The following is a 14,728-nucleotide window of genomic DNA, read 5'->3' as shown; positions in this document are numbered from 1 at the left end:
TGAATTTAACTCTTGAAAAATAGCAGATATACAAGCTCACAGCGTGGCACTGCGAGCTTGTCTTTTGAATCCTTCTAAGGTTTTTTGAAAAACCTGTGTTTCTATGTCAGTCGTGAAAATGTGTGCAAATCTTTGAATATGTTATGTATTTTTAAGCAAACATTTTTAACTCAAATGTTGCCTTTGGGTGGTCCCTGGAAAAACATATTTTGAGATGGGAGTAATTTTGGGGGTCCTTGACATGAAAAAGTTTGAAAACCACTGATATAGTAGAAGGATTTAGATGACATTTATAGAATCGGGTAAAAAAATATTCAAAGACTTGCACAAATGTTCACGATTTTTCAAAAAAATAGCAGCTCTACACGCTTTCAGGGCTGCACTTGGTGCCACGCTGTGAGCTTGTAGATCTGTGTAGAGGTCTAAGGGTTAAACCCTATATATGGCCCATGTTGGTTGGAATCCTCATACGTCCAAAACTGTTACTTTTCAAGATTCAAATTCAAAAGCAGCAGATCTACAAGCTTGAAACCTGTCGCTTCGTGGCGCGCTTCAAGCTCGTGGATCTTGAGATGGTTGTGTGTGCGTGTGCGTCAGGGGCATAGTTCCGCCGATTTAAAATGACTCCAATACGGAACTAAAACTTCCTATGATTGGCCGCTAGTTGCGCTCTTTTCCCCCCCGGCCGATCGCAAAAAGAATTGTTCTCCATTGGACCCCATTCATTTTCCCCTTTTGTTTTCTAACCTTAACATTTTCATAAATATTGTATGGTTCCTATTGCTAGTTAAAAATTGCCTTTCAATCACGATTATATGCGTTTTGTGAAAATAAGGTCCCATTTATGTTAAAATTGATGATAAAGTTGCGGGGGGCGTGGCCAACTAAACTAATACCAGCCGGCTGTGTTCTTCTTCGTGTGCTGTATTTCGGGAGGCTCCGACCACATTCTCCCATGTATCCCTGCGGTTGCACGTGACCGTTGGCAGCCAATAGCATCCTCTGGTGCCTTTACAATCTATGATGGCAACATGCCAAGGACCCATATTGTGTCATTTGCGCTGCATAGAAACCAATGACTTCACTTTGTCCATATCTTTTATACAGTCTATGGTGTGCGTGCACATGTGTGTGTGTGTGTGTGCGTGTGTGTGTGTGTGTAGAGTCCAGCGTTCTGCAGCTGAAGCTGAAGGCCCTGATCCTGGACATCATCCACAACATCAGCGTGGTCAAGCAGCTCAGCCAATCAGGTGTCAGCAGCAAGGACTCCTGGGCGTGGAAGAAGCAGCTGCGCTTCTACATGGCAGCGGACAAACACTGCCACATACACATGGTGGACGCACTGTTCAGCTACACCTATGAGTACCAGGTAGGCAGGACAAACACTGCCACATCCACATGGTGGACGCACTGTTCAGCTACACCTATGAGTACCAGGTAGGCAGGACAAACACTGCCACATACACATGGTGGACGCACAGTTCAACTATACTTATGAGTACCAGGTAGGCAGGACAAACACTGCCACATACACATGGTGGACGCACTGTTCAGCTACACCTATGAGTACCAGGTAGGCAGGACAAACACTGCCACATACACATGGTGGACGCACTGTTCAGCTATACCTATGAGTACCAGGTAGGCAGGACAAACACTGCCACATACACATGGTGGACGCACTGTTCAGCTACACCTATGAGTACCAGGTAGGCAGGACAAACACTGCCACATACACATGGTGGACGCACAGTTCAACTATACTTATGAGTACCAGGTAGGCAGGACAAACACTGCCACATACACATGGTGGACGCACAGTTCAACTATACTTATGAGTACCAGGTAGGCAGGACGAACACTGCCACATACACATGGTGGACGCACAGTTCAACTATACTTATGAGTACCAGGTAGGCAGGACAAACACTGCCACATACACATGGTGGACACACTGTTCAGCTACACCTATGAGTACCAGGTAGGCAGGACAAACACTGCCACATACACATGGTGGACGCACAGTTCAACTATACTTATGAGTACCAGGTAGGCAGGCACGTGCACACATAGACATCAAAGGGGGCTTGAGCCCCTGCCCTTTTATCCATCTGTAAAGAAGTGCCCTTTCCAGACCATGAATGCAGTTTTTAACTATGGTGAAAGACATGCAAATGCCCCTCTTTCCATGCCATAACTGATCAGTTCAAATACGATTATTTTGTGTGGGCCGTCGTGTGACCTGAAAAGTTTCAGAAGCACTGATTCAGTATAGACAAGACAAATACTGCCACTTACACAGTTTACAGTTTAGGCATTTAGCAGACGCTTTTAATCCAAAGCGATTTACAATAAGCAGATCATACATCAGTAAAAAAAAACATTTCTAAAAACCTAAGTTAGATAGATCAAAGTTAGATAGATACACCTATTGAGGTCCTGGCTGGCTAAAAACACTGCCTGTCCAAAGGATTGATTCTTCGTGAGGCAGCTGTAAAATCTCCTTTACCCCTGGAACATTCCCTGGCTTTAAACAAATGGGACTGTTATAATGCCAAGAATATGCTTCACTATAGTTCCAAATCATCCTTCTATACACGGCACAGCTTCGCATAACACACGTTCCTGCAGTGATGCCGAGCAATGCAAAAAAGGGATGGTAAAGTGCGGTTAGGTTGAAAGGTTGAACAATGTAAGCATTACCTGCTGACAAATTACACCCTCTCACCAGGCGCGTCACACTGGGGGGGGGGGGGAACTGAGTTACTAGGGCCCAAGGCAGAGGGGCCTTCATTATTTTGTGCTTTAACCTTTGAAAAATTGCAGATATAAAGCTCACAGCGCGAACATTTGTAACTCAAATGTTGCTTCTTTGGGGTCCCTGGAACTTAATATTTTGAGATGGGGGGTCCGTGGCCAAATACGTATCATTTTGGGGGTCCTTCACACGAGAAGGTTTGAGCACCACTGACATAGAAACATAGGGTTTTCAAAAACCTTAGAAGGATTTGAAATATTCAAAGACTTGCACAAATGTTCACGATTTTTCAAACAAATAGCAGTCCTACTGTGATATATCTGCTATTTTTGTATATCTGCTATTTTTCAATAGTTAAAGCACAAAATATGAAGAACATTCATGGGGGGCCCACAGTGAATCCTTGTACCCAGGGCCCAGAATTTGGTGTGACACCCCTGTGGCTCTCACTGAGTCTCACACACTTTTACCAGGACGTTTTAGTGTCCACCACTAGGGGGCACTTTTGGTCCAGGTATGAGAAGATGGATCTATTTTAGTTACTAGAAATGTCTCTCTCTTTCTCTCTGTGCTGCAGTCCCTCTGCAAAACTGCTGCTTAAACCCCTTCATCTCGCCTTTACTGCCCTCCATCTATTCATCGTTCTCTTTCTCTGTCTCTTCCCCGTCGTGTCTGTATTTTTCTTCCTATCCCGCAACTATGTCCTGATGGTCCCTTTCACGTCCCCTCCCCGTCTCCCACTCATCTCTCCGGCTGCTCCTGTCTGTCTGTCTGTCTGTCTGTCTGTCTGTCTGTCCTCTCCTACTCCCTCTCCTCCAGGCGAGGGAGTGCACACATAGACATCAAAGGGGGCTTGATCCCCTCGCCCTTTTACCTGTCTGTAAAAAAAAGTGCCGTCTCCAGACCATGAATGCAGTTTTTACTATGGTGAAAGAAATGCAAATACGCCTCTTTCCACGCCATACCTGAAGGCAGCATTCAAGAGAATTGCCGTGTCCAAACTCTCCTGAGAATTTTCCTCTCCAGTATTCACTTGACTATGCTTAGTTCAGTGTGGTATTAAAGGGCAACTTTGTTCTTTTTTACAACATTGGTTCATATTTTAGATTGCAATTAGAGAAAAGAAAAGATGGACGTTAATTTATTTTTCATTTACTGCCTTCTATTGTTTTAGCGATTTTAGTATTTTGATTTCAGTGGTTGGGGGCATAAGTGGCGTATAAGTGGCTAAATATGTCTTTTTAGGCACAATAAGCCGGCAATTTCTTTGTTACTATTTACACCAGCCCCCATAAGACACATCAGGCCATGAAAGATTGCGGTGCATCTTGGGAATGGGCTTATTGTGTCTAAAAATACATATTTAGCCACTTGCATGCATGCCCCCAACCTGGAGACATGCATGCAAATCAAAATAGTCAAAATCACTAAAATGTAAAAGTAAAAGTAAATGAAAACATTTTAACACTCATCTTTTCTTTTCTCTAATGACAATCTAAAATATGAATCCTTGTTGTTGAGTACCGAAAATAGCCGGTCTGCTATTTTTGTTGCCTGGTTCCAGACCATAGACCCGCCCACTCTCAGAGTGGACCGTTTCTCTGGTCTGGAGCTGAGTACATGAATCGGCTGTTTAGCAGCCAAAAACTGCGGCTGATCCAATGAGCGCAGGGGGTGTGGGGGTGGGTTTAACGAATATCCAATATGCGCAGCAGTTGAAACGATTCAAACGAAGTTCACAGTAGGCAGGCTGAGGCAGGCACACACACACACACACACACGCACACACACGCGCTGATTTCACCAAGCTGTTCATGTTGATTACATGTTTCTGCTCGCAGTTCTGTGTGGAAGCAGTCACTGGCACAGACAGAGACACGCACACAATCACACACACACGCCGCAACCGTGCATTGCGTTCACCGTGCCTCGCGATCACCGTGCGCCGCGATCACTCGTGCGCGAGCACGCTCGCAAAAAAGTCCCTCCCCCGTAAATCGCTCAGAATAGGGCACAGTTTCAGACTAAAGAGTGAGCCGAGTCTGAAATCAGGCTACTATTTTCGAGATTTTCATCAAAAAGGCCCTTTTGGAAATGTCAGCCCTGCCTCTCTAACATGCTCCGTGTGTCCCTGCTCTCCTCCTATCCACGTGTCCCAGGGGAATGCTGCTAAACTGGTGCACACGCCGCTGACCGATAAGTGCTACCTGACGCTGACCCAGGCCATGAAGATGGGTCTCGGGGGGAACCCCTACGGGCCCGCCGGCACCGGGAAGACGGAGTCCGTCAAGGCCCTGGGGGGGCTGTTCGGAAGACAGGTCCTGGTGTTCAACTGTGATGAGGTATGGTTGTTTAGTTTAGCCCATTTAGGCCTGAACACATTATGACGCAATATTTTATGCTTTAAATATAAAAAAATAGCAGATATACAAGCTCACAGCGCGGCACCGAGTGCCGCGCTGCGAGCTTGTAGATCTGCTGTTTTTGAAAAATCGTGAAAATTAGAATTTTGACCCGATTCTATGTGTCTTTTGAATCCTTTTAAGGATTTTTTGAAAAACCTATGTTTCTATGTCAGCAATCTGGCTGGCCATCGTCAAAGAAAAGGTCCTTTTCACTTAAATGGAGCTCAGTTAGTCTGTTCTTGAGAGACTACTATGTCAGTGGTGCTCAAACCTTTTCACGTGAAGGACCCCCAAAATTATATTTATTTGGCCACGGACCCCCATCTCAAAATATTTAGTTCCAGGGACCACTCAGAAGCAAAATTTGAGTTACAAATGTTCGCTTTGAAAATACATATATTCAAAGATTTGCACACATTTTCACGACTTTTTAAAAAATAGCAGATCTACGAGCTCGCAGCGCGGCACTCGGTACCGCGCTGTGAGCTTGTATATCTGCTATTTTTCACTGGTTAAAGCAGTCAATAAATCTAGGCCTAAATGGGTTTGTTTATTTGATCAACTCGCATACATTTATACAAGTCATACATCCACACAATCATTGTTTCAGGTGATCAAAAGGAATAGGCTAAAGATGAAAGCTTGTGAAAGCCTATCCTACGTATTCATGGAGTAAAATACTGTACATTGATTAGTTATAAAAGTGTTCAAAATTTCCGTCTAAGGAGAATGTTAAATGGAAAGAAATTGTAATTTCATGCCCAAAATACATCGGCGTAATAACAGATCAAGAGTGCCTGTTCATCATATTCATGATTTGGGAGGCAGTAATATGTTGAAGGATTTTACAGGCTCACCACCATATAAAAAAAGAAAATAAAAGAAAGGAAACGAAAATTTTAATGAAGATAAAGGAAACATAATAAAGGGAATACCCATTATACATCAACAATAGCAGTACCAAAGCACCCAATAAATCGGGTCTTCACTATTTCTTTTTCCCCAGGCCAAGGACCTCTTAGCTGGGAGAGAGATGAAGCAGGCACTACATATTGGATTCATTTCAATGAGTGTTTTCAGTCATGTATCGACTTAAAAACCCTCGCTGCTTTGTAAACTCGACCTCTGGCTCTGTACTTGGTCTGGTCTTTTTAGACACGTTGTGTACTTTTGAGGCACCTTTAGCAATGAACTATCTTTCATGGGTCATTTGTCTTTCACAATATCATTTAAAACTTGTCCTCCTTCGAGCCGGAATTGAACCAGCGACCTAAGGATGCCTGTTACTCAACTACAGTCCTCCGCTCTACCAACTGAGATATCGAAGGGTTGAGTACTGACGTTTTGCTCTGTTATTATTTATTGAGCACCACATGATGTCAGAACTGTCAAACATTTAAAGCATTTAGCAATGGACTGCCTTCTGTGGCACTGAACTACCTTTCATAGGCCTTTTGTCTTTCATAATATCGTTTAAAACGTATTCCTTCGAGCCGGAATTGAACCAGCGACCTAAGGATGCCCGTTACTCAACTACAGTCCTCCGCTCTACCAACTGAGCTATCGAAGGGTTAAGTACTGATGATTTGCTCTGTTATTTTTTATTGATCACCACATGATGTCAGAACTGTCAAACATTCAAAGCATTTAGCAATGAACTGCCTTGTGTGGCACTGAACTATCTTTCATAGGTCATTTGTCTTTCATGATATCGTTAAAAACATGTCCTCCTTCGAGCCGGAATTGAACCAGCGACCTAAGGATGCCTGTTGCTCAACTACAGTCCTCCGCTCTACCATCTGAGCTATCGAAGGATTGAATACAGTGTTTTGCTCTGTAATTTTCTACTTAGCACCACATGATGTCAGAAGCTTCCAGCATTGATGGCATTTAGCAATGAACTGCCATCAATGGCACTGAACTACCTTTCATAGACCTCTTGTCTTTCATAATATAATTTAAAACTTGTTCCTTCGAGCCGGAATTGAACCAGCGACCTAAGGATGCCCATTGCTCAACTACAGTCCTCCGCTCTACCATCTGAGCTATCGAAGGGTTGACTACTGATGTTTTGCTCTGTAATTGCCTTCTGTGGCACTGAACTACCTTTCATAGGCCTCTTGTCTTTCATAATATCATTTAAAACTTGTTCCTTCGAGCCGGAATTGAACCAGCGACCTAAGGATGCCTGTTACTGAACTACAGTCCTCCGCTCTACCAACTGAGCTATCGAAGGGTTAAGTACTGATGTTTTGCTCTGTTATTTTTTATTGAGCACCACATGATGTCAGAAATGTCAAACATTCAAAGCATTTAGCAATGGACTGCCTTCTGTGGCACTGAACTACCTTTCATAGGCCTTTTGTCGTTCATCATATCATTTAAAACGTGTTCCTTCGAGCCGGAATTGAACCAGCGACCTAAGGATGCCTGTTGCTCAACTACAGTCCTCCGCTCTACCATCTGAGCTATCAAAGGATTGAATACTGTGTTTTGCTCTGTAATTTTCTACTTAGCACCACATGATGTCAGAAGCTTCCAGCATTGATGGCATTTAGCAACGAACTGCCTTGTATGGCACTGAACTACCTTTCATAGGCCTCTTGTCTTTCATAATTGTGGGCTCGCCTGGAAGGCGAGCACACGTATGTTATCTTCATTATTTATTTCTATACTAGTCAGTATCCTCAAAACTTTGGCGCGCTTCATCTCTTAAACGCTTACACCTTTCAACACCATTCAAATTTTTATGTGTTCAGCTTACTGAGGACAAGTGTGCGTGTATTTTTCTTTTTGAAATGTTTTGTAGTATAATTATAAAAAAATAAAAATGTTTAACTTTAAGCACCCAATGCATTTCCAATGGGTTTAGTGAGGAAAGGGACCCATGTTTATATTAAGGCGCTGTGGCTGCAATATTCACACTTCAGATATGCTATTTATATCAATGCGTTCACACAGGTCTGCTCTCTGATTTGATCCAAATATCTAAGCTGTGTGATGTATAAAACTATAGTTATAGTTAAAACTATAAATAAATGTCCCTCTCCACTCTACTGATTACACAGCTGTGATCAAGAATCAAGTCCGGGCGATGGGATGTAAATCCCATAGCCATATATCCTAGAGCCCGCAGGGACAGTCAGCCATATTAGTGGTTGTTGTTGGTTGTCAGGGAGATATCAAAAATTTCCAAGTCAGATCCACAAACACAATAAAAGCCATGCTCCACTCCTCAGTCTGGAGTGGCCACATAGAAGAACGCCTTGGTTATAGACATAGTGGAGGACAGATGTGATCTGGGATTGTTAGCCTACAGTATATGCACTCAATATACTCCACTACAGTTGGAGTCCATTTGACAGTTGCTGGTTCCCAAACACAGAATCAAAAATGTAGATCTAGAACACATAGAATATGTACAGTACAGTAAGGTTCAGTAGAGTACAGTAAAAGTACAGTAAGGTTCAGTAGAGTACAGTAAAGTACAGTAAGGTACAGAAAGGTACAGTACAGAAAGGTACAGTAGAGTACAGTACAGTAAGGTACAGTAAAGTACAATACAGTACAGTAAGGTACAGTAGAGTACAGTAAAGTACAGTAGAGTAAGGTACAGTAGAGTACAGTACAGTAAGGTACAGTACGGCACAGTAGAGTACAGTACAGTATAGTACAGTAAGTACAGTAAGGTACAGTAGAGTACAGTAAAGTACAGTACAGTAAGGTACAGTACAGTAAGGTACAGTAGAGTACAGTAAAGTACAGTAAGGTACAGTACAGTAGAGTAGAGTAAAGTACAGTACAGTAAGGTACAGTAAGTTACAGTAGAGTACAGTAAAGTACAGTAAGGTACAGCAGAGTACAGTAAAGTACAGTACTGTAAGGTACAGTACAGTACAGTAGTGTACAGTAAAGTACAGTTAAGTACAGTAACGTACAGCACAGTAGGTACAGCAAGATACAGTAGTGTACAGTAAAGTACAGTACAGTAAAGTACAATACAGTACAGTAAGGTACAGTAGAGTACAGTAAAGTACAGTAGAGTACAGTAAGGTACAGTAGAGTACAGTAAAGTACAGTATAGTAAGGTACAGTAGAGTACAGTACAGTAAGTTACAGTACGGCATAGTAGAGTACAGTACAGTATAGTACAGTAAGGTACAGTAGAGTACAGTTAAGTACAGTACAGTAAGGTACAGTACAGTAAGGTACAGTACAGTACAGTAAAGTACAGTAAGTTACAGTACAGTACAGTACAGTACAGTACAGTAAGGTGCAGTACAGTATAGTAAGGTACAGTACAATACTGTAAGGTACTGTACCTTACAGTACCTTAAAGTATCCTATTTGTTGGGTTGGAATCGAGCCCACACTGTTTCGAAGGAACAGTATTTCTAGTATAATTTAAAACTTGTTCCTTCGAGCCGGAATTGAACCAGCGACCTAAGGATGCCCATTGCTCAACTACAGTCCTCCGCTCTACCATCTGAGCTATCGAAGGGTTGACTACTGATGTTTTGCTCTGTAATTCCCTTCTGTGGCACTGAACTACCTTTCATAGGCCTCTTGTCTTTCATAATATCATTTAAAACATGTTCCTTCGAGCCGGAATTGAACCAGCGACCTAAGGATGCCTGTTACTGAACTACAGTCCTCCGCTCTACCAACTGAGCTATCGAAGGGTTAAGTACTGATGTTTTGCTCTGTTATTTTTTATTGAGCACCACATGATGTCAGAAATGTCAAACATTCAAAGCATTTAGCAATGGACTGCCTTCTGTGGCACTGAACTACCTTTCATAGGCCTTTTGTCGTTCATCATATCATTTAAAACGTGTTCCTTCGAGCCGGAATTGAACCAGCGACCTAAGGATGCCTGTTACTCAACTACAGTCCTCCGCTCTACCAACTGAGCTATCGAAGGGTTAACTACTGATGTTTTGCTCTGTTATTTTTTATTGAGCACCACATGATGTCAGAACTGTCAAACATTCAAAGCATTTAGCAATGAACTGCCTTGTGTGGCACTGAACAATGAACTGCCTTGTGTGGCACTGAACTATCTTTCATAGGTCATTTGTCTTTCATGATATCATTTAAAACATGTCCTCCTTCGAGCCGGAATTGAACCAGCGACCTAAGGATGCCTGTTGCTCAATTACAGTCCTCCGCTCTACCATCTGAGCTATCGAAGGATTGAATATAGTGTTTTGCTCTGTAATTTTCTACTTAGCACCACATGATGTCAGAAGCTTCCAGCATTGAAGGCATTTAGCAATGAACTGCCTTGTGTGGCACTGAACTACCTTTCATAGGCCTCTTGTCTTTCATAATATCTTTTAAAACGTGTTCCTTCGAGCCGGAATTGAACCAGCGACCTAAGGATGCCCATTGCTCAACTACAGTCCTCCGCTCTACCATCTGAGCTATCGAAGGGTTGAATACTGATGTTTTGCTCTGTAATTTTTATTGAACACCACATGATGTCAGAAATGTCAAACATTCAAAGCATTTAGCAATGGACTGCCTTCTGTGGCACTGAACTACCTTTCATAGGCCTCTTGTCTTTCATAATATAATTTAAAACTTGTTCCTTCGAGCCGGAATTGAACCAGCGACCTAAGGATGCCCATTGCTCAACTACAGTCCTCCGCTCTACCATCTGAGCTATCGAAGGGTTGACTACTGATGTTTTGCTCTGTAATTCCCTTCTGTGGCACTGAACTACCTTTCATAGGCCTCTTGTCTTTCATAATATCATTTAAAACATGTTCCTTCGAGCCGGAATTGAACCAGCGACCTAAGGATGCCTGTTACTGAACTACAGTCCTCCGCTCTACCAACTGAGCTATCGAAGGGTTAAGTACTGATGTTTTGCTGTGTTATTTTTTATTGAGCACCACATGATGTCAGAAATGTCAAACATTCAAAGCATTTAGCAATGGACTGCCTTCTGTGGCACTGAACTACCTTTCATAGGCCTTTTGTCGTTCATCATATCATTTAAAACGTGTTCCTTCGAGCCGGAATTGAACCAGCGACCTAAGGATGCCTGTTACTCAACTACAGTCCTCCGCTCTACCAACTGAGCTATCGAAGGGTTAACTACTGATGTTTTGCTCTGTTATTTTTTATTGATCACCACATGATGTCAGAACTGTCAAACATTCAAAGCATTTAGCAATGAACTGCCTTGTGTGGCACTGAACTATCTTTCATAGGTCATTTGTCTTTCATGATATCGTTAAAAACATGTCCTCCTTCGAGCCGGAATTGAACCAGCGACCTAAGGATGCCTGTTGCTCAACTACAGTCCTCCGCTCTACCATCTGAGCTATCGAAGGATTGAATACAGTGTTTTGCTCTGTAATTTTCTACTTAGCACCACATGATGTCAGAAGCTTCCAGCATTGATGGCATTTAGCAATGAACTGCCATCAATGGCACTGAACTACCTTTCATAGACCTCTTGTCTTTCATAATATAATTTAAAACTTGTTCCTTCGAGCCGGAATTGAACCAGCGACCTAAGGATGCCCATTGCTCAACTACAGTCCTCCGCTCTACCATCTGAGCTATCGAAGGGTTGACTACTGATGTTTTGCTCTGTAATTGCCTTCTGTGGCACTGAACTACCTTTCATAGGCCTCTTGTCTTTCATAATATCATTTAAAACTTGTTCCTTCGAGCCGGAATTGAACCAGCGACCTAAGGATGCCTGTTACTGAACTACAGTCCTCCGCTCTACCAACTGAGCTATCGAAGGGTTAAGTACTGATGTTTTGCTCTGTTATTTTTTATTGAGCACCACATGATGTCAGAAATGTCAAACATTCAAAGCATTTAGCAATGGACTGCCTTCTGTGGCACTGAACTACCTTTCATAGGCCTTTTGTCGTTCATCATATCATTTAAAACGTGTTCCTTCGAGCCGGAATTGAACCAGCGACCTAAGGATGCCTGTTGCTCAACTACAGTCCTCCGCTCTACCATCTGAGCTATCAAAGGATTGAATACTGTGTTTTGCTCTGTAATTTTCTACTTAGCACCACATGATGTCAGAAGCTTCCAGCATTGATGGCATTTAGCAACGAACTGCCTTGTATGGCACTGAACTACCTTTCATAGGCCTCTTGTCTTTCATAATATAATTTAAAACTTGTTCCTTCGAGCCGGAATTGAACCAGCGACCTAAGGATGCCCATTGCTCAACTACAGTCCTCCGCTCTACCATCTGAGCTATCGAAGGGTTGACTACTGATGTTTTGCTCTGTAATTCCCTTCTGTGGCACTGAACTACCTTTCATAGGCCTCTTGTCTTTCATAATATCATTTAAAACATGTTCCTTCGAGCCGGAATTGAACCAGCGACCTAAGGATGCCTGTTACTGAACTACAGTCCTCCGCTCTACCAACTGAGCTATCGAAGGGTTAAGTACTGATGTTTTGCTCTGTTATTTTTTATTGAGCACCACATGATGTCAGAAATGTCAAACATTCAAAGCATTTAGCAATGGACTGCCTTCTGTGGCACTGAACTACCTTTCATAGGCCTTTTGTCGTTCATCATATCATTTAAAACGTGTTCCTTCGAGCCGGAATTGAACCAGCGACCTAAGGATGCCTGTTACTCAACTACAGTCCTCCGCTCTACCAACTGAGCTATCGAAGGGTTAACTACTGATGTTTTGCTCTGTTATTTTTTATTGAGCACCACATGATGTCAGAACTGTCAAACATTCAAAGCATTTAGCAATGAACTGCCTTGTGTGGCACTGAACAATGAACTGCCTTGTGTGGCACTGAACTATCTTTCATAGGTCATTTGTCTTTCATGATATCATTTAAAACATGTCCTCCTTCGAGCCGGAATTGAACCAGCGACCTAAGGATGCCTGTTGCTCAATTACAGTCCTCCGCTCTACCATCTGAGCTATCGAAGGATTGAATATAGTGTTTTGCTCTGTAATTTTCTACTTAGCACCACATGATGTCAGAAGCTTCCAGCATTGAAGGCATTTAGCAATGAACTGCCTTGTGTGGCACTGAACTACCTTTCATAGGCCTCTTGTCTTTCATAATATCTTTTAAAACGTGTTCCTTCGAGCCGGAATTGAACCAGCGACCTAAGGATGCCCATTGCTCAACTACAGTCCTCCGCTCTACCATCTGAGCTATCGAAGGGTTGAATACTGATGTTTTGCTCTGTAATTTTTATTGAACACCACATGATGTCAGAAATGTCAAACATTCAAAGCATTTAGCAATGGACTGCCTTCTGTGGCACTGAACTACCTTTCATAGGCCTCTTGTCTTTCATAATATAATTTAAAACTTGTTCCTTCGAGCCGGAATTGAACCAGCGACCTAAGGATGCCCATTGCTCAACTACAGTCCTCCGCTCTACCATCTGAGCTATCGAAGGGTTGACTACTGATGTTTTGCTCTGTAATTCCCTTCTGTGGCACTGAACTACCTTTCATAGGCCTCTTGTCTTTCATAATATCATTTAAAACATGTTCCTTCGAGCCGGAATTGAACCAGCGACCTAAGGATGCCTGTTACTGAACTACAGTCCTCCGCTCTACCAACTGAGCTATCGAAGGGTTAAGTACTGATGTTTTGCTGTGTTATTTTTTATTGAGCACCACATGATGTCAGAAATGTCAAACATTCAAAGCATTTAGCAATGGACTGCCTTCTGTGGCACTGAACTACCTTTCATAGGCCTTTTGTCGTTCATCATATCATTTAAAACGTGTTCCTTCGAGCCGGAATTGAACCAGCGACCTAAGGATGCCTGTTACTCAACTACAGTCCTCCGCTCTACCAACTGAGCTATCGAAGGGTTAACTACTGATGTTTTGCTCTGTTATTTTTTATTGAGCACCACATGATGTCAGAACTGTCAAACATTCAAAGCATTTAGCAATGAACTGCCTTGTGTGGCACTGAACAATGAACTGCCTTGTGTGGCACTGAACTATCTTTCATAGGTCATTTGTCTTTCATGATATCGTTTAAAACATGTCCTCCTTCGAGCCGGAATTGAACCAGCGACCTAAGGATGCCTGTTGCTCAACTACAGTCCTCCGCTCTACCATCTGAGCTATCGAAGGATTGAATATATTGTTTTGCTCTGTAATTTTCTACTTAGCACCACATGATGTCAGAAGCTTCCAGCATTGAAGGCATTTAGCAATGAACTGCCTTGTGTGGCACTGAACTACCTTTCATAGGCCTCTTGTCTTTCATAATATCTTTTAAAACGTGTTCCTTCGAGCCGGAATTGAACCAGCGACCTAAGGATGCCCATTGCTCAACTACAGTCCTCCGCTCTACCATCTGAGCTATCGAAGGGTTGACTACTGATGTTTTGCTCTGTAATTCCCTTCTGTGGCACTGAACTACCTTTCATAGGCCTCTTGTCTTTCATAATATCATTTAAAACATGTTCCTTCGAGCCGGAATTGAACCAGCGACCTAAGGATGCCTGTTACTGAACTACAGTCCTCCGCTCTACCAACTGAGCTATCGAAGGGTTAAGTACTGATGTTTTGCTGTG

At 42.7% G+C, this 14,728-nt stretch overlaps 1 protein-coding gene across 1 annotated transcript in view; it reads left to right on the top strand.

The window, feature by feature from the left end:
- The window catches only part of dync2h1 (dynein cytoplasmic 2 heavy chain 1), a 557,731-nt gene that overhangs the window by 90,713 nt on the left and 452,290 nt on the right, over positions 1–14,728 (top strand). The window contains 2 exon segments of the mRNA XM_080731168.1: positions 1,164–1,369; positions 4,918–5,100. Coding sequence (XP_080587294.1) covers positions 1,164–1,369; positions 4,918–5,100 — 389 coding nt within the window.

This window comes from Nannobrachium achirus (genome assembly GCF_963921795.1).
Source record: "Nannobrachium achirus genome assembly, chromosome: 8".
Lineage (NCBI taxonomy): Eukaryota > Metazoa > Chordata > Actinopteri > Myctophiformes > Myctophidae > Nannobrachium > Nannobrachium achirus.
This window is presented reverse-complemented; position numbering and strand designations above follow the sequence as displayed.